General features: G+C 40.2%; 1 protein-coding gene across 3 annotated transcripts in view; it reads left to right on the forward strand.

Moving 5' to 3' along the window:
- Positions 1 to 26,594, forward strand: part of gas7a (growth arrest-specific 7a) — a 33,915-nt gene that overhangs the window by 2,634 nt on the left and 4,687 nt on the right. For 2 of the 3 annotated variants that reach the window (XM_066642176.1, XM_066642177.1), the window contains exons 2-10: positions 871 to 939; positions 8,971 to 9,060; positions 10,171 to 10,286; positions 11,394 to 11,468; positions 12,766 to 12,844; positions 13,516 to 13,647; positions 17,121 to 17,244; positions 23,494 to 23,573; positions 24,004 to 24,102. In XM_066642176.1, the coding sequence (XP_066498273.1) occupies positions 871 to 939; positions 8,971 to 9,060; positions 10,171 to 10,286; positions 11,394 to 11,468; positions 12,766 to 12,844; positions 13,516 to 13,647; positions 17,121 to 17,244; positions 23,494 to 23,573; positions 24,004 to 24,102 (864 nt within the window). Of the gene's footprint in view, positions 1 to 721; positions 940 to 8,970; positions 9,061 to 10,170; positions 10,287 to 11,393; positions 11,469 to 12,765; positions 12,845 to 13,515; positions 13,648 to 17,120; positions 17,245 to 23,493; positions 23,574 to 24,003; positions 24,103 to 26,594 lie in introns of those variants that run through there. The other variant, XM_066642175.1, reaches the window with a different exon arrangement.

The raw sequence follows: 26,594 nt of genomic DNA on the forward strand, positions 1-26,594 counted from the left end.
ATTTGTGGTTATTAACCATTTAATAGGTGTTAACATTACAACATTAGTGAAAAATAATTAAGACATTGCTTACCCATTTGACTGTGCTTTATTATGTGTTACCAATCATTAATTAAAGGAATACTAGGTATGATTTTGTATGTCCTCCTGAGTTCCCCCTACAGTTGCAGAATGTAATTCACTTTTACACTGGGGTGGATTCTTACCTTCCTTCAAAAGTTGCATAGTACAATTTCTGCAGTGCTGAGCCCAGAGCGATGACCGAGGCTCTAATAAAAGTCTGTGGAGCATCACAATGACTATAAAGCTGGAATTTTATGGTGAAAATATACTACCCAGCGTTCCTTTAATGTAACTTATTATGATGTGTTACCTGTTTATTAAGCATTCTGTATGTTTGTGTTTGTCGCACCTCCACTCACTCATTCACTTACACTCTCTCTCTTTTTTCTAGTGTGTACTCAGCGTTCCAAACTGTGGGTCTAAACTATCACACCTCCACTCACTCAGGTTCTCTCTCGTTCTCTTCCTCTCTCTCTCCATTGCACAACCCCACCACCTACTCCTCTCCAAGATCACTGGCACACCCCCCTCCCACACCCCCAACACACGCACACATGCATACAAACACACACACACACACATACACACTCACATACACACACATTCTCATGCGCTGTTCGCCACGGCAACGGAGGCAGGCAGGCAGACTGCGCGCGGGAGTTGAGCAGTGTGGCAGGAGAGAAGAGACACAGAGAGCGAGAGAGAAGGCAGGAAGGGAAGAAGGAAGAGTGAAATTGAGAGATGGAGACAGAGGAAAGCTTTGACACAGAGGGCAGTTTTGACGATGCGTCTTGTCTCTCTCCACAGAGCCCCGGCTCTCTCTCCCCAGCCAGGAGACAGAACAAGGAAAGGGAAATCAAGGAGACCAAAACCACAGTGAGTAACCACTCACTCACTCGTGCTCACATGCACAGCTATATTTATAAACACCGGAATACACCCCAGCCCGAGATACACATATGGGGTTGATTTATTGACATCCTCTAGCTCCAGCTCCTCAAACCTCATAAGTTGATGGATTATTTTTAATCACTGAATAAATGGAAAGGCAGAGTGTCAGCTAGTTACAGTTTTCAAACTGGCCTGCAGGGTTTTAAATCAGCCTCCCTGAAGTCTCCCACAGATGGGAAACATCTGTTCACTCTTCTGTGCCACTGTGTTTTAAAGTGGGAGTGGGCGTGTGTCTGTGTGTGTTTCCATGTGAGAGTGTTTTAAAAAGTGTGAAGACACAACAAACCCTGAGCGGGCTGTTGCACTGCTGTTGTTTCTGTAGCTGTATGTGCCTCAAATGGATTTATTTATATTGTGATGGCTCTCGATTACATTAGTATTTTGGAGCAGATGATTTGTAAACAGTTTCTGTAGCAAGGTTTGGCATACTGCTGTTTTGGCTTCTTTTATTCCTTCCTTGTGCCCAGGTTTCTTCTCCAGAGGACACATTCTATTCCAGACACTGATGCAGAACAAAGCTAAGAGCCAGACGCTGTGACAGCGTTGGTGAGCACAGAGTAGCTTTGAATGGCAACGCAAGCTGTGCAGTGTCTGGAAAGCTCTGTTATCTGACATGGCTGATGCTGAAAGTGTAAGCTTTATTTCTTGGAGGCACATGCACACAAATGGCTCACTGCCATGGCATTTCTGCTTTTCATCGTATTGTTTTGGATCTTTTTAAATCTCGTTCTGATTTTAACAATCCTGGGTCTGTAAAGAGAAACATACCAAGCGTACACAACAGGGTCTCATAAAGAGCCATGTTATAATGAAGTGTGCTGGGAAAGCAGTTGTGAGGCAAATTGTGTGTCTGTTTTGTTCTTGCATCTGTGGCGTAGGATGTGAGGTAACATGCCCGCATCCACGCATACGCTTCATAAAGCTCTCTGCAGAAGGTCGAGTGATGCTGGCCCCCTCAGGTGCCATGGGTCATCTAGCTGCATTCTGCGTACATATATATTTACGTCCCGACCACACTACACAGTCGTCTTAGTGCTCTGTTCTCCAGCTGCTGTTTTCCTACAAATCTGAGGTGAAACCTCTTGCGACACATGAGGACTACACTGTTCACTTGAGTCCAATGTATCTGTCATTTCACATAAACCGATTGGTCTCTACACCAATAATAAAATAATTATTATAGTATTACATAATACTATTAAAAATAATCAGACATGACACATCTACATTTTTTTCATTTTTAATTGGATATTATGCAATTATGTAATATTCTAAGCATTTCAAACAATATTGTTTTAAATTTGCAATCTCAGCACCATTGGTGATCTCCACTCTAGGTTGTCAGCATGTATTTTTTAAGCTAATGTCTAGTGCTCCTATCAAAAACAAGAACTTTACAAAGCAATTGTCTATATCAGATGTAATGTTTAGCAAGTGTTCAAATGTACAGAGGAAAGGATAAAGGAAATGGATATCCAAAAGCAGTACATCAAATGTGTATATTTAACATAGTTATGTAGAATTAACATACATTTAAATCAAGTGTCCTTTTTTGTGTTTGTTTGAGCATCTGGATTTTTTTAATGACCATCAAACCTGGACATAAATCTTCATTAAAAAAGGCATAGATAACTAATTAATGTCTGTGTGGATCATATGGCGGCTATAATTCAAGCTCAAATTGGTCACTATTATGTAACATATGGTATGATACTGGCTGAGAGAGAGAGAGGGGGGTTTGGGGGGGTGGGGGGAGAAGAGGTAGGGACGCCGTTGTGATACGGGGAGCTGGACAGGACTTCTGGAGTACAGTTGTGGAAGAGGAGAATTCTCAGAAGCTAATAGGATTGCTGCGGTGCCAGTCACAGTTGTAGATCCACCCACTGGGAAAGGGAGCAGCAGCCCAGGGAAACGGGGGAAGACTTGGCTAGTCCAGTTTCCATGGTGACAAAGGCAATAGAAGTGATTAATGGGTGTTGAAATGAAACACACACAAAGAGGGATGGAGAGAGAAATATGGATGGGGAGAGACAGAGTGTGCGCGTGTGAAAGAGAGGGAGGGAAGAACCATTCAGATTTTTCAAACCGAAATGCACACACTACACCGTTACTTTCACAGATGTTGATGAGTTTGAGACACGGCTTATTATCAGCTATGATGGATGTCTTAAAGCTTTTACCAAAGCAGTGTTTAGCGTAGCTCAAGCTATCAACAGTTCAACAGTGGTTTCAGTATTGATCAATTTGCTTTGATGCAACAGCTTATCAAACGAGAAATCATTCAGAACCATAATCTGAAGCTATAAGCATCTGATGATGGGCTAATTTTCATATCATAAATATAGGCCATGTTATTTGAGCAAAGGATGGTACGCTAATGTGATTTGAGCCTGTTTTATATACTTTTCATGTAATAAAAGTATTTTTAATCACGATAGTACAAAATACTCGATTGCATGCACTGGATGCCTCTGTGGCTGAACCTTGTGTGGTATATTTAGCTCAACAAGCTATTCTCCTTGACAACCGCTGTATCAAAACCATTCTCAATCAATATGGTGGCAGAGGTCATGTTAGCAAGGGACCGCTGAAGCAAGGTCTTATTCTTTTCTTCACCTTGTGTGTCCTGTTGTGGCAAGCACAGTGGTGTACGTGATCTGTGAACTTGGAAACTCAAGGCGTTTTTAAATAGCCTGAGAGATTCAGATAGCATTAGGTTTAACTCGCATCAATCCCATTGACATTCACTTGCGCATTTGTAGTCATGTCGATTAGAGGTTAAAGCAATGCTCATTTTTAGCCTGATATTTATCTTCTTTATCTCCATAAGAAATAATAATTGAGGCCAATTTCATTGCATATGGACTGTGAAGAGCTGAATCAACAGGTTTTCTATTTTGATATGTACATAAAGTAAAAATTAAGAGATTCTGATAAAATAGGGTGAAAAACATTGAAGGTTTTAAAGAAAGTATATGACAGCTGTGAGATGCAGAGAGGCATTGTGTGTGATGGCTAACGGCTGATGTTTAAGGCAGCTTAGTGTGTAGAGTGATGGTGATGCCGTAGAGTGTTAGGGAAAATCACTGCGCTTTTTTCGCAAGAGCAGAAAGAAGTGTCTGCCTTTACAGAGAAAGCAATTTGTCGCTTAGCAACAGAGACCGAGTGGACTACAGTCTGAGCATGGGCTGGGATCTGCAGTGTTCGTTGGAGTGTGTGGATGTGTACGTTTGCACATGAGCATACATTTGTCTAAGAGAAATGCTGTGTGGATAGGGGCTCCAGGTTCGTTTTTTTCCCGGCTTGCTCTGCTGTTTTGTTTCCCCAGAGCATGCTACATGTTATCATTATGTCAGTGGTATTTGCTATTCAGCGAAAAAGTGGCTCCAATCGAGCACAGTCAGTGCACCTAAAGAAAAGGCCAGTGGGTTCATGAGCACATGCCAGACCTGCACCGCACACAAGCAATCTGCTTACTCAAACACAGAACGTTGTCCATTCTTCACATACCTCAGTGCTCTCCCCATGCATCTGCACACACACAGCTGCATGGTTTGTTAGTGTTGTTGTTTGTGTCTGAACTCCTATTGTGAGCACAGCATTTCGTGGCTGACGTATCCCAACCAAGGCATCAGTTTATATGACGGCTGATCAACAGTTGGTGTCTTGCCCACCTCAGTCATCCATTCAAGTGCAGCAATGCCCACTCAGTTGGCATATTCTTTCCTCTTTGCTTTGTGTCCTAGGCTTTGCCCTACAAGGTAGCTACTGCGCAGTGATGCAAATCTTCTAGCTGGTAATCTATTAAGACATTTCATTAAATTCAATGTGTGATTTGAGGTTCTCAGATATAACTGGACTACCATACAATATTCTCTACTGGAGCTATTGGTTTGCATTATATATTTACATGCTGTCCATTATGTTCTTTCACAATACACTGCTGTTTTAGACACAGATATGAAGGCTAATTAATAAAACACAGCTAGCATTAGGGTTAGCACTAGCACTGGTTTTGAGCTGATATTTGCAAGATATTCTGGATCAAATCTGGAGATCAGGGATATCTGGGACCAAATATCAGGGAGAGAAAGGACTAAATCCACCTAATACTGTAATCTCATAGCTTTTTAGATTTGATGACACTCAATTTGATGACAAAATGACACTCAAAGGTATTTCACTTATTGTAAGTTTAGAAAAGTGAAAGTGCTTTGTAAACACCTGACTCACTGTGTTCATTTTAATCCTTCAGAGTTCAGCATACACAGATTTAAAATGGTCAATATTGACAGTGGTGAGCTTAGGTTGTTTAAAGACTTATTGATTGGGGTGAAAATTAGCATGTCTTTGTTTTTGTTAGTAAAACATTTTTAAGATTTTCTGAGATATTTCGAGCAAGTAAAAAGCTTCAAACAGTGTAAAACTTTTCAAATGCTTTAGCCCAAGCAAATTCTCCCCCTGTATCTGTCAAGTGATTGAATGATTGTATTGGCCGTTACTCAAGGTAAGTTGTGGTATCTATATTAGAACAGAAAAAGTGGTAATATATCACCTCTGGTAATGTATGTCATACCTTGTTTTTGTCACAGCATTTTATTATTATTTATTTTTAGAAATTATGTTTTTATTTAGCAAAAAAATATATTTACAGCTTTTTGAAAAGGGGACAATTTGAGGTAAAAAGCCAGTTAACCATAGCTTTCACAGTTTTTTAGTGTTATATGAGAGGCCATTTTCTTCATGGTAATTATGATGTAATGATGATTTGAACCAAGGTGATATGGGTACATATCTAAAGTATTCGGATAAAAAAAAAATTGTCATTTATAGTCAAGACTATTTAACAACCTATTGTATTTTTTTTATAACTTACGGTTAAACCGGCTGTTTTGTGCCTGACATATGTCAATATTTTTTGCACTGTATAGACTTGGGAATAAATGTTATATAAATGTTTAGTCCTCTACTTCCACTGTGTTTACAGTACTATGTATATTAGCTGTACATTTAGTACAAATCATTAAAGATTTTTTACCTTAAAAATTTCATGGCCAGTTTCATATTTTTTTCCTTTACACATCAGTTTATCTTCCTTTATTGGGCGGTCCTTGTCAGGAACCAAATAGTGGGAGCTGATGCCAGCACAGGAGAATACAGCATTGCTTCCCTAAAGCACAGCATTCAAGAATCAAGAGAGAGAGGGTTCCTCACCCAGTTCTGAGCAGTAGCGTTCTGGTAGTGAATGGGGCTGTAGAGAGGTGCAGGAGTGCGACAGGACAGACCCTGATAAATGAGCTCATTTTGGGCAGGATAAGAGGCTGAGCTAAACAACAGGAATGATAGATGGAGTGGCAGTGTAATGGAAAATCCAGTAGCCATGACAATCAGTATGATCTCCCAGGCATAAAATGAGAGAAAGGACTGGACACAAGCGAGTAAATCAAGCTAAGTGTCATTCGATTATAGCATGATGAGTGTGTAAAAGTCAGGGGTCAGCGCTGGAAGAACGTGTGTATGGTGTACATCTCTCTCCTGTTCTCTTCTGTGTACTGTTTTGGTGTGTGTGTGTATGTTAGAAACAATGTCCTGAAAGCAGCAAGTACAGTATTAATCTATTATTGCTTATATTTGCAGAGAAGATATGTAAAGGATATGCATCCATACTTTAAAGATAGAAAAAACAACCTTGCTGAGTCTTTCAGAAGTACAAGAATTATGGGTAAATGTCACAGAGATAATTAAAGGGACTTAATTTTACATTCTGAAACTTCACATATGAACATTTTATTATGTTTATGGCACAAACATACATTTAAATTTGTTACTTACTCAGTAACTACCATAGAGTTTTCCAGTAAGAACAGTAATATATTATTATTGATGTATTTAAAATAACTCATTGTTTTTATGTTTTTTCTGCCATAAACTTCATGTGGATGTGCACTCTTAATCAGAAACGTTGACTCACTCTGCCTCCATGTTTTGCACTCTTCTCTGCAAAAATCCATTCAGATTATTACCATGGGTCATTTAGTTACAGCAAATTGCATTAACATGCTAATTAAAGCTTGCAAATCAAAGCCAACTGCATGTCTTAATCATTAACAAATCTTTGCGAAATATCTATTTTCATTGGGAATTGAGGTTCGTTTGTTTACAGCTCTGTGTGTGTGTGTGTGTGTGTGTGTGTGTGTGTTATAAGAACATCCTGTTTGGCAGTTGTAGGGAGATGCTGAGCAGTGCAGATGGTGAACATTACATAATTGCAGCCCTTACAGGCTAATTGGAGACGCTGTGGACCCAAGAGGGTATACTCAAACAGAGTGCATGCTTTGTCCGTGTGTATACTTGATCACATCATCTACTTACACAGCAATGAGGAGCAATGGCAGAGTATGTTTTGACTGTTTCTGGCTTTTTTACTTGCCCTGAAAATAATTGCAGTCTTGAGCAAAACCTAATAATTTGTTTTATTAATGGAAAGGTTCTTTAAAATTCCATTGTTAACATATAGTCAGTCATATTCGACATTCAGTGTGCTCCCTTATTTTCCTTGTACTAAATCAGAAACGTCTACAGACAAAATACAGGATTCAAAATGGCTGCTCTGCGATTTTTGCTTATTTTTATAGATAGACAGATGTCATATAGTGTCAGAATCTATCAGAAATTTCCTGAAATGGGGCAATTTGAGGCAAATATTTTATATTTGTCTTGCTCTGCAGTCATATATATTGTCAAAGAGAGGTCAAGGAGAGGAAAAAAATATTACCTGTGCCAAATAAAGACTGCTGTCATTAAAACTGGTTTAATTGTGTGGTCAATGCGAATATTATTGCCAATGCAGAGCATTTATGTTTATACCATCCCAAGTGTTCGGTCTCACTCTCAGGTTGGGTAATGGCCAAAATATTCTCTCGATTCTTCTTCCTTTTTTTTTGCTCTTCCTGTGACCATTCACCTCCTCTCAACCCTGACCACTGCACATCACAATCTCTAAGCTGTATAAATGAGTTCTGTCTGTATCTAACACATATATAGAGGGTTCTTTCTCTCTGAACACCAGTCTTGAACTAAATCTGTTTTCATCTGTAGTCTCAGATTTATGACTGCCATCTACCCTCACTAGAATTTTTCATTTGTGTAGCATCAACACTAATTAATTATATGAGACGTATTTGCACGCTGGGTGTTATTTTTAGGGCTTGTAGCAGTTCTTATTTTAGCCTTTTGACTGCTTGGCCCCAGATGTATTAAACAAGGTGTTCCCAATCTGACCCCTAACCTAACCTGCCCACAGGGATCTTGGTAATTACTTACTGAGTTAAATCAAGTGAATTAAAATCGTGCATAGACTGGGACCCCCAGGACTGGCATTGGAAGCCCTCTATTAATTTTTTTAAAGTGGCCACATTTTCATTATATTTAATTCTCCAACTAGTCAGTAATTGTGCTCTGAATATGACACAATTAACTTGACCATGGCTTTTGAAACATTTGCATATAATTGTACAGATATGTGTGAAACTGTCGTATGTACCCAAGTGTTGAATTTATGTACCTGACAGATGGCCGAACACAAAGTTCTGTTTCCCTCATTCATTAGCATTAAAGATAGGGTTACAAATGTTTTAAATGTATGTTTTACTATAGGTATTGCAGTAACAGAACTTCTTGTTTTTTAACATGTGGTCTGGCATTTATTTTTGTTGTTACCAGTTTTTTCACAACACCACAAAATGGGCTCAGGCCCCCAGTATCCTCCTTGACAATTTTAAACCTTGGATCTTGTTAGCCTGTGTGTTTTCACAGTTTGCCTAAGTAAACTACACATTAAGAGTACATATTGCGTCTTTTGCATTAAATCTTCTCGTACTTGCACCTTTCTGTCTACATTTATTCTGTTAACATCTACTTATTTATTCATTCATTACCTCTCTTTTCTCTCAACAGATCAACTTTGTTACATTCCCGCTGCCCCAGTCCACAGCCGAACAGCAGCTCCTCAAACCCAATGAGTGGAGCTACTGCGACTACTTCTGGGTAAGAGATGAGTGGTCGTGACAGAAAGATAATGGGGTAATAATAAATGAAAGGTGAAAGGGTCACACGAAACAAAGCTTCGGTCCATCTTGTCAATGCCAAGAGTACAATTACGGGTGTGATACAATTCACTTTTGATTGTTGATACTATTTTGCTGTATGTTCATTTTACATTTCCTAAACAATTATGTGTCATTACAGAATACCATTACTATGCATTGCAGCTACATAATGAATTACGTTTACGTGGATTTAAATTCTGTAATGAAGTCTGTATTGACTTTGTCCTATTTGTTTCTGTTTGTTTTAAAAATATATTTAAAAAAACTATATGCATAACTAATATATTTTAATTCAAATAATTATGAAATATTTCTCAATATTTTGAGATGAATTCCCCAAACTTATAATATCAGATTTGAATGCAATGCCTGTTGCCATTGGTAATGGCATGAGTTATATTTTTGATCATCTTTCCTTCTTCTGATAAGTGAGTGGAGATTACTGTTTAATCCTGATTCCTATTTCAGCTTCACTGCCTTTTTGCTTCTGTGGTGTTTTCTAGTGAATCTGGCTTTTTTATCAGCAGTGTGTGAGTTTCAGTAGTGTGTGTGTGTGACTGCTGCAAGTGTGTTTTGATGGGGATATGAATGTGTGCCACTATGCTGACAGGATGAACGCGTTTTTGTGCTGCATGAGCGTTGCTCAAGCCAAGTGTGTGAAGATGATCTGACGCCTCTGCTGTGTGTGATGAAGCACGTCAGTGGCTGTCGCTGTAGCGGCTGCACAAATGCTCTCAGACACACACACACACACACACACACACATAAACAGATGCCCACAGTAAAAGTTAAATATATTTGGTTTGTGTTTTTATACTTTATAGGTCAGCATGCATTTTCACACACAAACACACACTCTAATTCAAAATTACTCATAACAAAGTAGATATTACCTCTCCTACATGAATCACACACATCCGCACACATGGCCTTACACTCCCACACAACATTCTCTGATTAATGCCAGCCCACCTCCACTAACACACACACACACATAGTGCCGGTGCTGTGTGTCTTTTGTTTACTGTTCCCTGTGTGTGCTCTTTAGGCCGATAAGAAGGACCCTCAGGGGACCACCACAGTGTCAGGCTTCGAGGTTCTGTTGCAGAAGCAGCTGAAGGGCAAGCAGATGCAGAAAGAGATGGCTGAGTTCATCAGAGAAAGGTAGGCCAGCTTTAGCCCTGTGGGGCCAGTGCTGTCTCACTGTAGGAACACTTCCTGGATCCTATACCACCACATTCTACTTAGACGTATATGTTTTCATCTTCTTCTCATTTTTTATGACATTACAACAAAAGTAAAGTCCATTTTTGACAGAATCACTTCTCTGCAATTTCTTACAAGTGCAAACAGAAGACTTGTAACCTATATCTTGTAACTTTTTGAACCTCACAACAATTAAAAAGAAAAATATTTATAAGTAGAACATTCACAGGTCAGATGTGTCTCATAATCACTTGTATGGTTTTGTGTGGTCGGTGAGGTATGATTTTGTATTCAAGACAAACTGAAGGACTTCACCTAGTCAAATGGAGCAGCATGTCTGAGTGTTAGTGTTTGAGACCACCTCACTGGCGTGGATTTCTTTCTCTGCACTCTTGGTCTGCTGGGGAATGAGTCAACCCCTCTCTGCTCACCTCAGAACAAGGGTTGCCTGTTATGCAACTCTGCCTACAGCTTACTCTCATTCTTTGTTGTAATGCAAAAGCCCCTCTATATGCTGTGTTTTCAAATATATGCTATCCATATGTATGTTTATAGTGCCCAATGCCATACTTCATGCAGGGTGATATAATGTCTGTGCCAGAAGTAATGCTGATAAATTAAAGTGCCTTTCCAGGAAACACAGAAACACAGAAAGTATAAATGTCTCAACCACTGTGAATGTACCAGTGTTTACATTATTTACAGTATTATGTCACATACAGGACATTTCACTGAGGGCTTCTTTATAGGTAGAAAGCTCTGAATGAAGCTGTTGCTGCCCATTTAGGCAAGCTCACACAATGCCAGACAAGACAGCAAAAAATAGAAGAAAGGAAATGTAAAACAGCAAACATTTGTTGATATACTGTAGAAAACCGTACACCTCACAGGATAGTTAAGTAACCTTTTCTTACGTAAGCTCAACACAGCTCAGCCTAATCTGTTTACTGTATGTGTATTATAGAACCTACCTCTTTAAGGTTAAGCATACTGTTGTTTTCAGAGACCTCCTGTCATTTACAGTCTGAAAATCTTTTCATTATTCTTTTCAATTATCTGTGCTAGGATAAAGATTGAAGAAGAGTATGCAAAGAACCTCTCCAAGCTCTCCCAGATCCCTCTGGCAGCACAAGAGGAAGGGTATGTTGATGCAGATATGTCAGACTTGTGGATCCATAACCAAGAGCACAAAGTGTAAAGAAACACTCTATAGATATGAATGTACCAAGGGTGTAATCAAAATAATGTCATTTTTCTCTGAAATTCTTTTTCCATTTTGTTTTCTTAAAGCCACTGTAAATTATTTGCAGCTTCATTTATAAAACATGGTTACATTTCTGTTCCTGCTTTTGTATTTTGATAAATACTCACAAAATATTTGCAAATTGTGTACACTAATGCATCTAGCACATGTAATATACAGGCTGGGCCATTTATATGGATATACCTTAATAAAATGGGAATGGTTGGTGATATTAACTTTGTGGCACATTAGTATATGGGAGTGGGGGGGGACTTTTTAAGATGGGTGGTGACCATGGTGGCCAATTTGAAGTCGGCCATTTTGGATCCAACTTTTGTTTTTTCAATGGTAAGAGGGTCATGTGACACATCAAACTTGGTTTTAACGTAACTTTATTTTTCATGAGTTATTTACAAGTTACTGACCACTTATAAAATGTGTTCAAAGTGCTGCCCATTGTGTTGGATTGTCAATGCAACCCTCTTCTCCCACTCTTCACACACTGATAGCAACACCGCAGGAGAAATGCTAGCACAGGCTTCCAGTGTCCGTAGTTTCAGGTGCTGCACATCTCGTATCTTCACAGCATAGACAATTGCCTTCAGATGACCCCAAAGATAAAAGTCTAAGGGGGTCAGATCGGGAGACCTTGGGGGCCATTCAACTGGCCCACGACGACCAATCCATTTTCCAGGAAACTGTTCATCTAGGAATGCTCGGACCTGACACCCATAATGTGGTGGTGCACCATTTGCTGGAAAAACTCAGGGAATGTGCCGGCTTCAGTGCATAAAGAGGAAAATACATCATCATGTAGCAATTTTGCATATCCAGTGGCCTTGAGGTTTCCACTGATGAAGAATGGCCCCACTATCTTTGTACCCAATATACCACACCATATCATCAAGATGTGCAGCACCTGAAACTACGAAGTGTGTGTGTGTGTGTTTTTTTGTGTAATATTCACATTTATATAGTAAGATACTTGAACATTAATTTTCACATTAAATTGGTTTAATATTTGATCTGTTCATATGAATGTTGTATACAATTTGCCTTAGAACTTTTTTGAATGTGAAATTTTGAATGTGCATCATCCATATTCCCTAAAGCCAGAAAGTTACTTTGTTTCAGTGCACACAGTTCTGAATGCATGCTAGTTTCATCTGACTGTGTTATTCTGAATTGATTTAGGACTCTTGGGGAAGCTTGGGCTCAGCTGAAGAAGAGTCTGGCTGATGAAGCAGAAGTCCATCTAAAATTCTCCTCAAAGGTAGCAGACACTGCGTAACTCACATTTTATCTGAGCCGCCATAGGATGGGTCATGCTTCTTGTTGTATATTAATGTATGTTATGAGAGAAGCAAAAGGTGGGAATTGATAACCCAGAAAGTGGAACTGGATCTTAGATGAAGAAACTGAAAAAGGAACATTTAGAACGTATCCAGTAAAAGGAAAACAGCACTTTATATGGGCACATCTTAATTACTGCTAAGGCAGAAACTCTGTCAGTAGTCCACACCTCTGACCAAAAATAAAGCATAGACCAGCAGCTCCCGTACAGCAGCACAAGCCTTGATTCATTACATCTGTAGCAATGCTCTTTCACACACACATACTCATGTGTACACATACACATACTTGGACAGAGGTGCTGTGATGCAGGACCACATTCAGAAAGAAAGAAAACAAGGAAAAGCCTTGAATCCTGAAGCACAAAGTGGATATTTGAATGTAACTCACAGTTATATGCACACTCATAAGAATGCACAGACACAGCCCATCCACTGGCATATCCACCTACACACCAAAACACATACATTCACAATCTGTCAGGCTGACATCACTGAGGGACTCTTGAGTGGGCAGTAGCTGAAAGCTGGTGCGAAGAGCAGTGCGTGGAATCCATCTGTCTGCACTGACTGCCACATTTCTGCCCTGCAGCTCCAGAGCGAGGTTGAGAAGCCACTGCTCAACTTCAGAGGGGACAATTTCAAGAAGGACATGAAGAAATACGACCATCACATCGCTGACCTGAGGAAGCAACTAGTCAGTCGCTATGCCTCTGTAGAGAAGGTATGTGTCCTTATCTGAAACATACAGGTGCTGGTCATATTATTAGAACATCATAAAAAAGTTGATTTATTTCAGTAATTCCATTCAAAAAGTGAAACTTGTATATTATAATGATATATTTCTACATAAGCCTGATATATTTCAAGTGTTTATTTCTTTTAATTTGATGATTATAAGTGACAACTAATGAAAACCCCAAATTCAGTATCTCAGAAAATTTGAATATTAATTAAGGCCAATACAAAAAATGGATTTTTAGAAACGCTGGTCAACTGAAAAATATGAACATGAAAAGTATGAGCATGTACAGCACTCAGTACTTAGTTGGGGCTCTTTTTGCCTGAATTACTGCAGCAATGTGGCGTGGCATGGAGTTGATCAGTCTGTGGCACTGCTCAGGTGTTCTTCATAGTGGCCTTAAGCTCTTCTGCATTGTTGGGTTTGGCATATTGCATCTTCCTCTTCACAGTACCCCATAGATTTTCTGTGGGGTTAAGGTCAGGGGAGTTTGCTGGCCAATTAACAACATGGATACCATGGTCCTTAAACCATGTACTGGTAGCTTTGGCACTGTGTGCAGGTGCCTAGTCCTGTTGGAAAATGAAATCTGCATCTCCATAAAGTTGGTCAGCAGCAGGAAGCATGAAGTGCTCTAAAACTTCCTGGTAGACGGCTGTGTTGACCTTGGACCTCAGAAAACACAGTGGACCAACACCAGCAGATGACATGGCAACCCAAACCATCTCTGACTGTGGAAACTTTACACTGGACCTCAAGCAACATGGATTCTGTGCCTCTCCTCTCTTCCTCCAGACTCTGGGACCTTGATTTCTAAAGGAAATGAAAAACTTACTTTCATTAGAGAACATAACTTTGGACCACTCAGCAGCAGTCCAGGCCTTATCTCTTGTTCAAGAGTGGCTTGACACAAGGAATGCGACGCTGAAACCCATGTCTTGCATACATCTGTGCATGCTGGTTCCTAAAGCACTGACTCCAGCTGCAGTCCAGTCTTTGTGAATCTCCCAGACATTTTTGAATGGGTTTTGTTTCACAGTCCTCTCCAGGTTGTGGTTATCCCTATTGTTTGTACACTTTTTTTACCACATCTTTTCCTTCCCTTCACCTCTCTGTTAATGTGCTTGGACACAGCTCTGTGTACAGCCAGCCTCTTTAGCAATGACCTTTTGTGTCTTGCCCTGCTTGTGTAAGGTGTCAATTGTCATCTTGTTGAGTCAGCAGTCTTCCCCATGAGTGTGTAGCCTACAGAACTAGACTGAGAGACCATTTAAAGGTCTTTGCAGGTGTTTAGAGTTAATTAGCTGATTAGAGTGTGGCCCCAGGTGTCTTCAACATTGAACCTTTGCACAATATTCTAATTTTCTGAGAGACTGAATATAAAGCAATAAACACTTGAAATATATCAGTCTGTGCGTAATGAATTAGTATAATATAAAAGTTTCACTTTTTGAATGGAATTACAGAAATAAATAACATTTTCATGATATTCTAATTTTATGACCAGCACCTGTACAAATACATTGCAAAGAAATATATAGCCAAAGTAACATAAATCTTGTCTTCAGTATCATAGCCTATACCTTTTGAATACACCAAATTACTTACAGACAGTCACCAGAGGTAGGGCTTGAACGCACAACTGCAGGAGCCCGGAGCTATGGGTTTTAAGATTTCGTCAATTCATATTCACCACCAGCAAAGTGTATTTATTTAGGATTAACCAAGATTTCCATTCATTTTAATGGACATGATATCCCACTTATCACACTTATATCACACTTATATATATATATATATATATATTTGTACAATTATGTGTATACTAGCTTATTTTAAACTGGTCATTTTCAAATTACAGATATGCAATTATATTTTTGCCATATATCAACATGTAAAATACATGTGTAAGGGATTTTTTTAGAATTAAAAATTGAAGTAATGTAAATTGAAATGGATGAGAGTGTGAGAAGGGGATGTGAAGGCAGAAGCATTTGAAGAGACTGGATAATTTTTTTTATGTACTTTAAAGAACAAACACAAATAAAGACAAAAATAACAAAACACTATGTGAACAACACTGAACAAAAGACTATATGCAAGAGAACAAAGACTCCAAACACCCAATTTGATTTAGAAGCCAGCAGCGTATTCCAAAAAAATTTAGGACATCAAAAGGCTAGTCTAAAGTTGTGTGACGTAACAAAAAAAAAACCTGACTGAGATATTCATTCATTCATTCATTCATTCATTCATTCATTCATTATCTGTAACCGCTTATCCAGTTCAGGGTCACGGTGGAACTGGAGCCCCATGTCATTCACAGGGCGACACACACTCACGCATACACATTTACTCACACAGTCCACCTACCAATGTGTGGGAGGAAACCGGAGCACCCAAAGGAAATCCAAGTGGACACCTCATAGACAGTCACCCAGAGCAGAGCTCAAACCCACAACCCCAGGACCCTGGAGCTGTGTGATTGCGACACTACCTATTACGCCACCGTGCCGCACATATTATGCATATATGATACTTATATTAATTAAAGCAATACGTACAAACATTTATATCCATATAACCACCAAGTTGTATTTTTGTGTATGCTTTGTGTATATATTTTTTCCATTTTCAATTATTTGTAAATTAAAATGAGCAGCCACTAGATTAACAGATTGTAGTGTGTGCATCACAGCTACATAGTCTTACTGTGACTGTGCCCAGACTCAGTCATTCTCAGCAGATGGTTTGGTGAGGTGTTGAGTTGAACTCATCAGAGGGCCACCTCACGTGCTGCGTTGATATTCTACACGAGTAACAGTTTTCTGCTAAGAAAAGACATGCCAAATGCATATTTCAGTCAGTGTGCGTATGACTGACCACATGACAAATTAAATTCCATTTCAAATTCTGAAAAACCCAAACTTATTTATTAAAGCTTATTATTTGGCACCTACATGAACAGCAGTGAACACGTGATGTAGGCTCGATGAGTCAAAATTGGAAGCCTGGCCCACATAGCCTACGTACATACCCCACATGTCCTATGTTTTCCTTGAAAAAATGGCAGTTATGGAAGTTAGGGACAATTAAAACTGTACAACTGTCCAAATTTCTCCAGTTATTATTCTTCACGTAACTAAACAGGAATTATTCTGACACCTAGTGGCATGGATCTATCAGTGATTCTGTAATGGAACAATAGAAACTTTGGTGCCTTTCTGTTCGAGACCCACTCTATGGAGCATAAACTGGCTCAGTAAAAGGCCACATTCTACAGTTGCATGAAATGTATAAAAAAGTCTGTAATATACAATCATTTAATACAATAAAGGAGTCACATGGATGAAAATAAGGATAGACCATGTTTAAACACAAAAATGATCATATTGGTAATTGTATTCTTTATATTAATGACTTGGTTTTGGCCTGTGTTTGTTGTCTGTGTGTAGGCTCGTAAGGCTCTTGCAGACAGACAGAAGGACCTGGAGGTGAAGACACAGCAGCTGGAGATTAAACTGAGCAACAAAACAGAGGAGGACATTAAAAAGGCCCGGCGGAAATCCACACAAGCAGGTCAGAGAACTATGCTAACTCTGAGTGCTCACACTCATCGCTTTTTCCCCAAGCAAGCGATGTCGCCTTTAATGTGATCATGAGCATTAAGCAATGGTTCTTACCCAGGGTGGTTCAAGTCACAGTGTTTGCTCTTTCTGCTTCCGTTAGCCACTGTATGTGGCTTGATCTTTGAAATCTGGATCTGATCTGTAAAATCTCAGTCTAGTTTATTAACCCTGCACTAGCTGTTGGAAAAAATTACAATTAAATATGTAAGGACTACTGTATAGGGACTAAATATGTAACGATATCTAAAGCCTGGCTCACACTACATGACAATCGGGACGATTTTGAGGCCGATTCAGTCCTCCCGGCAATCGCAATGGGTCCCTGATTTTAGGATGATCATAAACAATTATCTTTCCAGATTATCCTGTAGTGTGGGGAGTTTAAAATCCAACCTTAACTTCTATGATCTTCTCCCAGAGCAGGGCCACCCAGATTGTTAATAGTAAATATGAAAAATGTTCAATATTTACGACTCAGAATCCTGTAGTGTGGGGTGGACGCCGAACTTCGGGTGTGAAACGGCACAATAACTTCATGCCTGAAAGATGAAAAACTAATAAGAACCAAGTTGTGATTATTTAGCCGCCATCCACCATGTTTGTTTACATTCAGGCTGTGTCTGAAATGAGCAGAGAGCCGTTACTGAGGCAGTATTCTGAGGGAGGAAGGTGCAGAGTAGTGTCAGCATTTACAGCTTGTTTAAAATGCTGCCTTTATTTGCTCCAAAGTTGTAATTATTCTGGTGAGGGAGCATTAGGCTACAGGTGCCCAGGCAATGTGCTGAAATATTGAATATTCTGTGACTTGGTTACAAATACCTTCATTTCAAAATGAGAGTGCAAGGCACCTGCTGCTTTCTGTTAAGGATACAACTAGTGTCTGTGAGAAACTCCCGCCTGCTCTCAGGATGTAGCACTGAAGCTCCCGCAAGGTTTTGACAAGCGGAGCTGTCTGTCGGTGTGTGTGATCAGAAAGCTTGTGGTGTTTCATTCAGGGTGGATCGTGTAGTGTGGGGAATTTGAGGACTAAATACAATCAAGCACTGAAAAATCTGTGAAAAATTTATTTATGTGTGAGGTGTCTCTCATTTCCAACATCGGTTAGCATTTTTAAAATCTTGTAGTGTGAGCCAGGCTTAAAGGAGCAATCTATAATACTGACACCAAGCATTTAAAATTGGAACTATAATACAGTTTCAAAACAGTGGTGAGAGCTGTCTGTCTTCTCCCCCTCATCCCCAGAAGTGAAGCTCGAACAGGTTGCCAGTTTGAGGAAACCTGAACGAACAAGCAAGAGACGAGTTTAAGAACTTGGGCCGTAATAGCTAAGTGTGCTATAATCAACATATGTACACAGAAATGTGTTTATCATTTCACTAAAACATCTACCTTCACAAAAAAGTAAACATGCGGCCGCCATTTCCCTGCATTTACAAGTCTTTTCTGTCCAAATCTACCTGAAATATTTTGACTGGACGTGGATGGTGTTACTTATCGTCATGTAGTCAAACATTTCGTTTCATCTTACGTGTCGGTTTATGAGTCTTAATAGTGATATTCACCAGGTTCTTGAATTCTCTGTTCCACACACACACAAACCAACTGTATGTTCATTTATTATCTGTAACCCCTATCCAGTTCAGGGTCTTGGTTGGTCCAGAGCCTACCTGGAATCAATGGGCGCAAGGCAGGAACACACCCTGGAGGGGGCGCCAGTCCTTCACAGACACACACACACACACATTCACTCACACACACACACACACACACACTTTTGAGTCGCCAATCCACCTACCAATGTGTGTTTTTGGACTGTGGGAGGAAACCGGAGCACCCGGAGGAAACCCATGCGGACACGGGGAGAACACACCAACTCCTCACAGACAGTCACCCGGAGCAGGAATCGAACCCACAACCTCCAGGCCCCTGGAGCTGTGTGACTGCGACACTACCTGCTGCACCACCATGTCGCCCTACCAATTTTATGTGAAGTCACTAAACATTTACCTACTTAAGTGGAGAGCAAAAATTTAAAGAGCCGTCACAATTTTCCCTGCATTTACAAGAAAGTAATGTCTAAACCACATTAAAATTTAGACTAGACAAGGCTGATGTTATTTTCCCTTCACACCACAGAGAAATACATGTGAATCTGCATCAAAATCATTAAAACAAACAAACAATGGTATTTGCACCGTTCAGTCAAACGTTGCAATGCCAACTTTCTTTATATAAAATACACAACCTATGGCCTTTACTCCTTTTAATCTATACATAGACGTCTGTACTTCTATATTTTTTTCAGAAATGATTTGCTGTTATCTGAGCAGGAGAAAATTAGCCAACTCTTGATCTGTTCTTTATTGTTGCTGCTTGTAAACTGCCTCCAATTTTCACTCAAGGTCAATATTTCCTCTCATTTTACTCCGTCTCTGTCTCTGGGTCTGGTAATATATAACATCAACTCTGTTCACTTGGTCATTTCAAGGCTGTGAGACACTGTTTGTAGACCTGGCCACACGGGTTACTGTAAAATAATTGGACAGACAGCGGGACACAGGCAGGACCTCGGAGGGCGGGATCTATGAGTGCTTTATGTGACTGAGCAGTTCTCAAGGAGAATATACTGCCTTAGCAAAGCTGTGAGAGGCAGCAGTGTTTTAGCTTTGACTGTTTCCTTAATCTATGATCACACACCCTGGACATTTTATGACTAAGTACAGTAAATATCCTACAGATTGCGCCTTTAAGCTCTCGCCTTGTTATCAGGTGACTTTTAGTTTGGTACATGTTGATGTCACAGATGTTCATGACTAAAAGTCCAAGAAGGCATAATTGGCACCATTTTCTCTGTGTGAGTGGGTTGACCCTCCTTCTCCATCATATTTCAGCACAACACTAGCCATTAAAGGTATCTATTAGCTGATGTAATAGAATCTGCACTTAGCAGTCTCCAAGAGTTCTGATGTTAATGTTGTAGGACTGGTAGTCTGAAAAGATGTAGTGGTGCTTCATGTGACTTGAATGATGTACATGTTAACCTTCAGAGATAGACCTATCAAGTGGCTGACAGTGATTTAATAGGTTAGAAAATTCAGCAAAAAAACAAAAACAAACAAAAAGCAAAAGAAAAAACAAACAAAACACATTAATAATGCAGAACCCTTTATTTCTGGGTTTTAGTTTACTGACCATGTTTCTGCAAAGGACCCTTATGCCTATTATGAATTGTAGGTCATGCTTACCATATGTAAATGTCACTGAATAGAATTTAATAACAGAAAAAAGATTTTGCCACAGAGATGATTTCACTGAATAGTATGATTAACATTTATTTTCAATCTCTTTAAAACTCAGTGTGGACAATATATTACATAGTAACAAATACAGCTGCAGTTCATCTGCATATATTCAGCTTTCAGCATATTGAGCTTGAGAGATTCTACTTTCAGCTCCCTCTCCGCCTATCACACTATAACCCAATGCTCCTTCTTTAGTGTTACGTAAGTAGCTTTATCCACAGGCTGCTGTAGCATGAAGCACAAATTGCCTGCCATTGTTGTGCAGTTGGGCTGGGAGAGAGTTTCCACTGCTGTTTGGAGAAGGAGTGAGAGGCGTGACGGGCAGGCTGAGAAATAGCCCCGGCGTGAGTGCGGAAAATGGCTTGGCCCAGCCCCAGTATCCCACGTTTAAAAGGAGCCTGGTCCCGTTGACTCCAGACAGCTCAGGAAAGTGGAGGTCCGGTGTGGCGATCTATGTTTTTATGGTGGGATAATAGACCCAGTGGGGAACGGCTGTTAAAAGCAGGCCAGCACTAAAAAGCTGGCCACACTATGCAAGTGCTATGAATGCTGGATTTGTCCTGTGCTGGCCGCTCACTCATCCTTAATTCGAGAGGTGCTCCACAAACCACAGGATGCGCTTCACAAAGCCTTAAACTGCATGACGCAGCATGAGAGAGTTTTCCCAGAGTCCATGTCCTGACAGAGGACATAGAGTCCACTACCCTTGATGACTGATGTATGGGCATTGATGAGGGCCATGCTAGTAACTGCTTATTGGCCTCATAGTTTGGCATCACATTATTTATTGTCAAACCATATAGTTTTGCATGGAATTTCAAGTAAAAGTCTGGAGGAATACAGCCAAATAGTGTCTCCGAGCTCCAGGGTCCTGGGTTGTGGGTTCAAACCCCACTCCGTGTGACTGTGTGTGAGGAGTTTGGTGTGTTCTCCACGTGGGTTTCCTCCGGGTGCTCCAGTTTCCTTCCACGACACAAAAAGACACATTGGTAGTGAGTGAATGTTTGAGTGTGTTTCGCCCTGCGAAGGGCGGGTTCCCCCTCCAGGGTGTGTCCCTGCTTTGCTGAATACAAGAGTATATTGCAATGATTACACTGCAATATTTTTGTTTTCCTACTTTTAACATCTGAAATGATTATATTTGCTTTAACCTATAAATATATAGGCAGCACCCATTGGTTTACAATACAAATTTGTAAAAAAAAAAAAAATATATATATATATATATATATATATATCCAGTTAGCATGCCTTTGTAATAATCTTATATAAAAGTACAGGTGTTTACATCTTCCTAACAATTTGTTTTGATTATTCACAATTACTGAGAACTCTGTATGGGGTTTATATTCTGAATAATATAGATTCAATCATTCATTCATTATCTGTAACCCTTATCCAGTTCAGGGTCAGAGTGGGTCCAGAGTCTACCTGAAATCATTGGGCGCAAGGCGGGAATACACCCTGGAGGGGCGCTCGTCCTTCACAGGGCAACACACACATTCACTCACACACCCACACCTATGGACACTTTTGAGTCGCCAATCCACCTACCAACGTGTGTTTTTGGACTGTGGGAGGAAACCAGAGCACCCGGAGGAAACCCACGCAAACACAGGGAGAACACACCACACTCCTCACAGACAGTCACCCGGAGGAAACCCACGCAGACACAGGGAGAACACACCACACTCCTCACGGACAGTCACCTGGAGGAAACCCACGCAGACACAGGGAGAACACACCACACTCCTCACGGACAGTCACCTGGAGGAAACCCACGCAGACACGGAGAGAACACACCACACTCCTCACAGTCACCCGGAGGAAACCCACACAGACACAGGGAGAACACACCAAACTCCTCACAGACAGTTACCTGGAGTAAACCCACGCAGACACAGGGAGAACACACCACACTCCTCACAGACAGTCACCCGGAGGAAACCCACGCAGACACAGGGAGAACACACCAAACTCCTCACAGACAGTCACCCGGAGCGAGAATCAAACTTACAACCTCCAGGTCCCTGGAGCTGTGTGACTGCAACACTAACCTGCTGCGCCACCATCCCGCCCTGAATAATATACAATACTATAGAAATGTGTTCTGGTGCTGTTTAACATATTTAATTTTACTGGTGATTTTAACAAGAATAGCAAATATTCTTAAGGTCTAGCTATTTTAGCGCAGGACACCATGTGGACTGTGCAATTTATGGTGTAGTTGCCATGTTTCTATCTCATTTTTTTACACGTAGAAAAGCCCTGCATTACCACAACACTCCGACTGGCTCTCTCTCACTATGCAAATCTATCGGACACATCAGATATAGTTATATGCTGCCTCCCTTGTGTCAGTTAACATTTTTGGCCCATTACAAGGGGAAATTTTTCATTAAAAACCAATGCCTCATTTACATATAGATGGAGATGTCAATTTATTTCAGCGGTTCAATATTTTGTCTTTTGCATCTTATTACTTTTCATTATGCATTACATTTAAAGCCGAAAATATAAATCCTTCCTGATAATTACTGTGAGCAAAAGCCATACCTACTGGCAGGCTTGCTCACTGAAAATCTTTTGTATTCAATGAATATTAACTGTCCAGAGAAAACTGTTTTAGTAGACTGTGACTGCCCCCTGCTGGTTTAACATGCTCTGTGCCTGTGACTCCATGTACTGTAAGTGTTACACGTGCATTTCCCAAACCTAGCTCTGTAGACCATATATATCCCCTGCACTCTTTTGTGTTTCCCTACTTTAATCCTTTTCAGTTTTTTTAAACCTGCAATAGATGATGAACTGATGCAGTTCTGCAGACTAATTCCCTGCAATGTTTTTGTGTCCCTACTTTTAACATCTGAAATTATCTTTGCTTTAACCTGTCATAGGTGATGAACTGATGCGTTGTGTGGACCTCTACAACCAGGCCCAATCCAAGTGGTTTGAGGAGATGGTTACTACAAGTTTGGTAATAAAACACAATTTCTGTTTAATGTTACAGTCGCACGGCTAGTTCCTCTTTTGTTTCCTTAATCTGAGCAAATGTTTTTTTTAATGTATGTTATAATGTAATTAAAACCTCTAACTGGGATATATGGCCATTTCCTGATATGAAATGTCTTCAGAAAAAAAGATGTCAATAAGTATTGTTTCCTCTCTAACCCACACTTAGCATTGGGCATGGTGACATTGGCTTTCATATAGCTGCTACATAGCGTCAGAATACAGATTTTGCATATATAACTACCTGTGTCAGTAATGAGTGCAGAAATCCGTCATTTGATTCTAGATCATGTGATTGTGTCTACAAATATTTGGACATACAGTGTGGAGAAAGACCCCTATTGGGACATAAAATCCATGTTGTCTTCATATTAGATATTTCTTCTTTGTTCCAGGAATTGGAAAGGCTTGAGGTGGAGAGGGTAGAGATGATTCAGCAGCACCTTCGTCAATACACTACTCTACGCAGAGAGACAGACATGTTTAACCAAAGTGTGAGTAGTAGAAGAATTGTATACTTTAGTTTAGTGAAGTGTAGTTTCATTCATTTTTTTATTTGGTTTGTACTAGCACATACTGTGGTATAGCAATATAGTAGAGAGAGAGTGAGAGCGGTAGTAATAGATTTCCAAATCTTCCAAAGTATCAGGACGTTTCAGATAGCGGTTCTTCACCATCTTTGCAAGCAAATGCTTGTATGTAAAATCCTAGACGTTTAAATCATAACATTTATTCAAAGGGGTTCTAAAAGTTTCACACTTCTCTTATAAAACTGTTAACAAATGTATTGTTTAAGAAACTATTTTTAATTAATTCCAACAATACACTCAGTGTCCTTTAATGATGATGAATGGCTAATGATATATCGAAGCAGTAAAACAGTGGTCCCAGGTGTCACCGAGAGCAGGCTAGAGTGGATTTGAACAATCCCAATAAAGTTTGTTTAACGTTTACTGATTGAATATTGTTACATTTATAATGACAAGTTGAACTTACTTATGATTTTAATATTGGTCTAATAATGAAATTACTGATAAGTTAGCATTTAAATCATCAAAAGTGATGGCAGTACATACACACAGGCATTCTAATGAATAACAACACCAAATGTTAATTTGTTTTTATTACACTTACACCAATTCAGCCATCTTTGGCTATATGGTGGAAGTTAGCTACTGTAGCAGATGTTGCATTTAATTACCTCTTTCACTGGCAGTGACCCTAACAGTTTATATCCACTAATTGTGCATAAATAATCAAAAGTAATTCTGCTTAGAATTACACTCTCCTGACGATGCTGGAAGCTTAATGCATCAGGTTCTGACTTAGTGGCAGAATCAGCAATTCTTAGCCTACAAAAAACTGAAAAGCTCACCAATCGAACAAGGCATTAGTCACAATCCAGTTACTCATCCTGTTCTCAACTTTCTCAACTGCAAGCACCATATCTTTAACCTTGAGCTAAATGCTTTCGCAAATCCTGTCACTTAGCGTTTTGACTGTGTCTGGTTGCCAGTTTGTCAGATTAGGAGGAGAGTAAACACCTGCCACAGGGCTGTGGGCGTGTACGACTGAAAGCTGCAGATTTAACCTACGGCTGGCAGCCAACTTCGTGTGCTTTGTGCTGTAACAAATAGGCTAATGTGAAGTTTACTGTAATTACACACTGACACACTCACTCAAAACAAGACGACAGGATGAATGAACATTTAATGAACAGCACAGGCAAGTCAGTAGCCAGAGCAGAAACAAGATTTAACCTTTAAAACATGTCCTCTGATGGACTGGTGCTTGATGCAGTGTGATTCTGAGTAGGCTCTGGGCCCAGAACACAATAAAGTGGTGGCAGAAGTTAAATAATTCAATGAAATCTAAGGATCCACCAACAGGTCCAGATTTTCTTGCTCATAATAATCCATCCATCCATCCATTATCTGTAACCGCTTATCCAATTTAGGGTCGCGGGGGGGTCCAGAGCCTACCTGGAATCATCGTGCGCAAGGCGGGAATACACCCTGGAGGGGACGCCAGTCCTTCACAGGGCAACACAGACACACACACATTCACTCACACCTACGGACACTTTCGAGTGTCACACCTGCAACGTGTGTTTTTGGACTGTGGGATGAAACCGGAGCAAACCCACGCGGACAACACACCAACTCCTCACAGACACCCGGAGCTGGAATCGAACCCACAACCTCCAGGTCCCTGGAGCTGTGTGGCTGCGCCACCGTGCGACCACGCTCATAGTAATGTAAAAATAAAAAAGATATTTTTAACATTTTTATTAGATTCAGGGTATATTTTGCACACATTCTTTTACATTTTAATTTGCAACAGTTGAAAATGAACCGGCGGCATGGTGGCGCAGCAGGTAGTGTCGCAGTAACACAGCTCCAGGGACCTGGAGGTTGTGGGTTCGATTCCCACTCCGGGTGACGGTCTGTGAGGAGTTTGGTGTGTTCTCTCCGTGTCTGCGTGGGTTGCCTCCGGGTGACTGTCTGTGCGGAGTTGGTGTGTTGTCCGCGTGGGTGTCCTCCCACAGTCCAAAAACACACGTTGCAGGTGGATTGGCGACTCAAAAGTGTCCGTAGGTGTGAATGTGTGTGTGTGTTTGTATGTCGCCCTGTGAAGGACTGGCGCCCCCTCCAGTGTGTATTCCCGCCTTGCGCCCAATGATTCCAGGTAGGCTCTGGACCCACCGCGACCCTGAATTGGATAACCAGTTACAGATAATTAATGAATGAAAATGAACCTATACATTTTTAAGGCTTTTACATTTCTTATAGCTCTGCTGCACTACACAGAATGTTATAATATAATATTAAAACTAAAACTGAATATTGACCTCATAATTGGAAATCAGATGTGTATCATCATAAACATTTCTTTTTCCTTATTTTATGAAATATAAATATTTAAGTAAGCATTGTTTACTCTCCAATTCATTCAGTTCATATATGGAAACTAAACTGCAAAAAAG

Source organism: Hoplias malabaricus, chromosome 13 (genome assembly GCF_029633855.1).
Source record: "Hoplias malabaricus isolate fHopMal1 chromosome 13, fHopMal1.hap1, whole genome shotgun sequence".
In the NCBI taxonomy this organism is placed as follows: domain Eukaryota; kingdom Metazoa; phylum Chordata; class Actinopteri; order Characiformes; family Erythrinidae; genus Hoplias; species Hoplias malabaricus.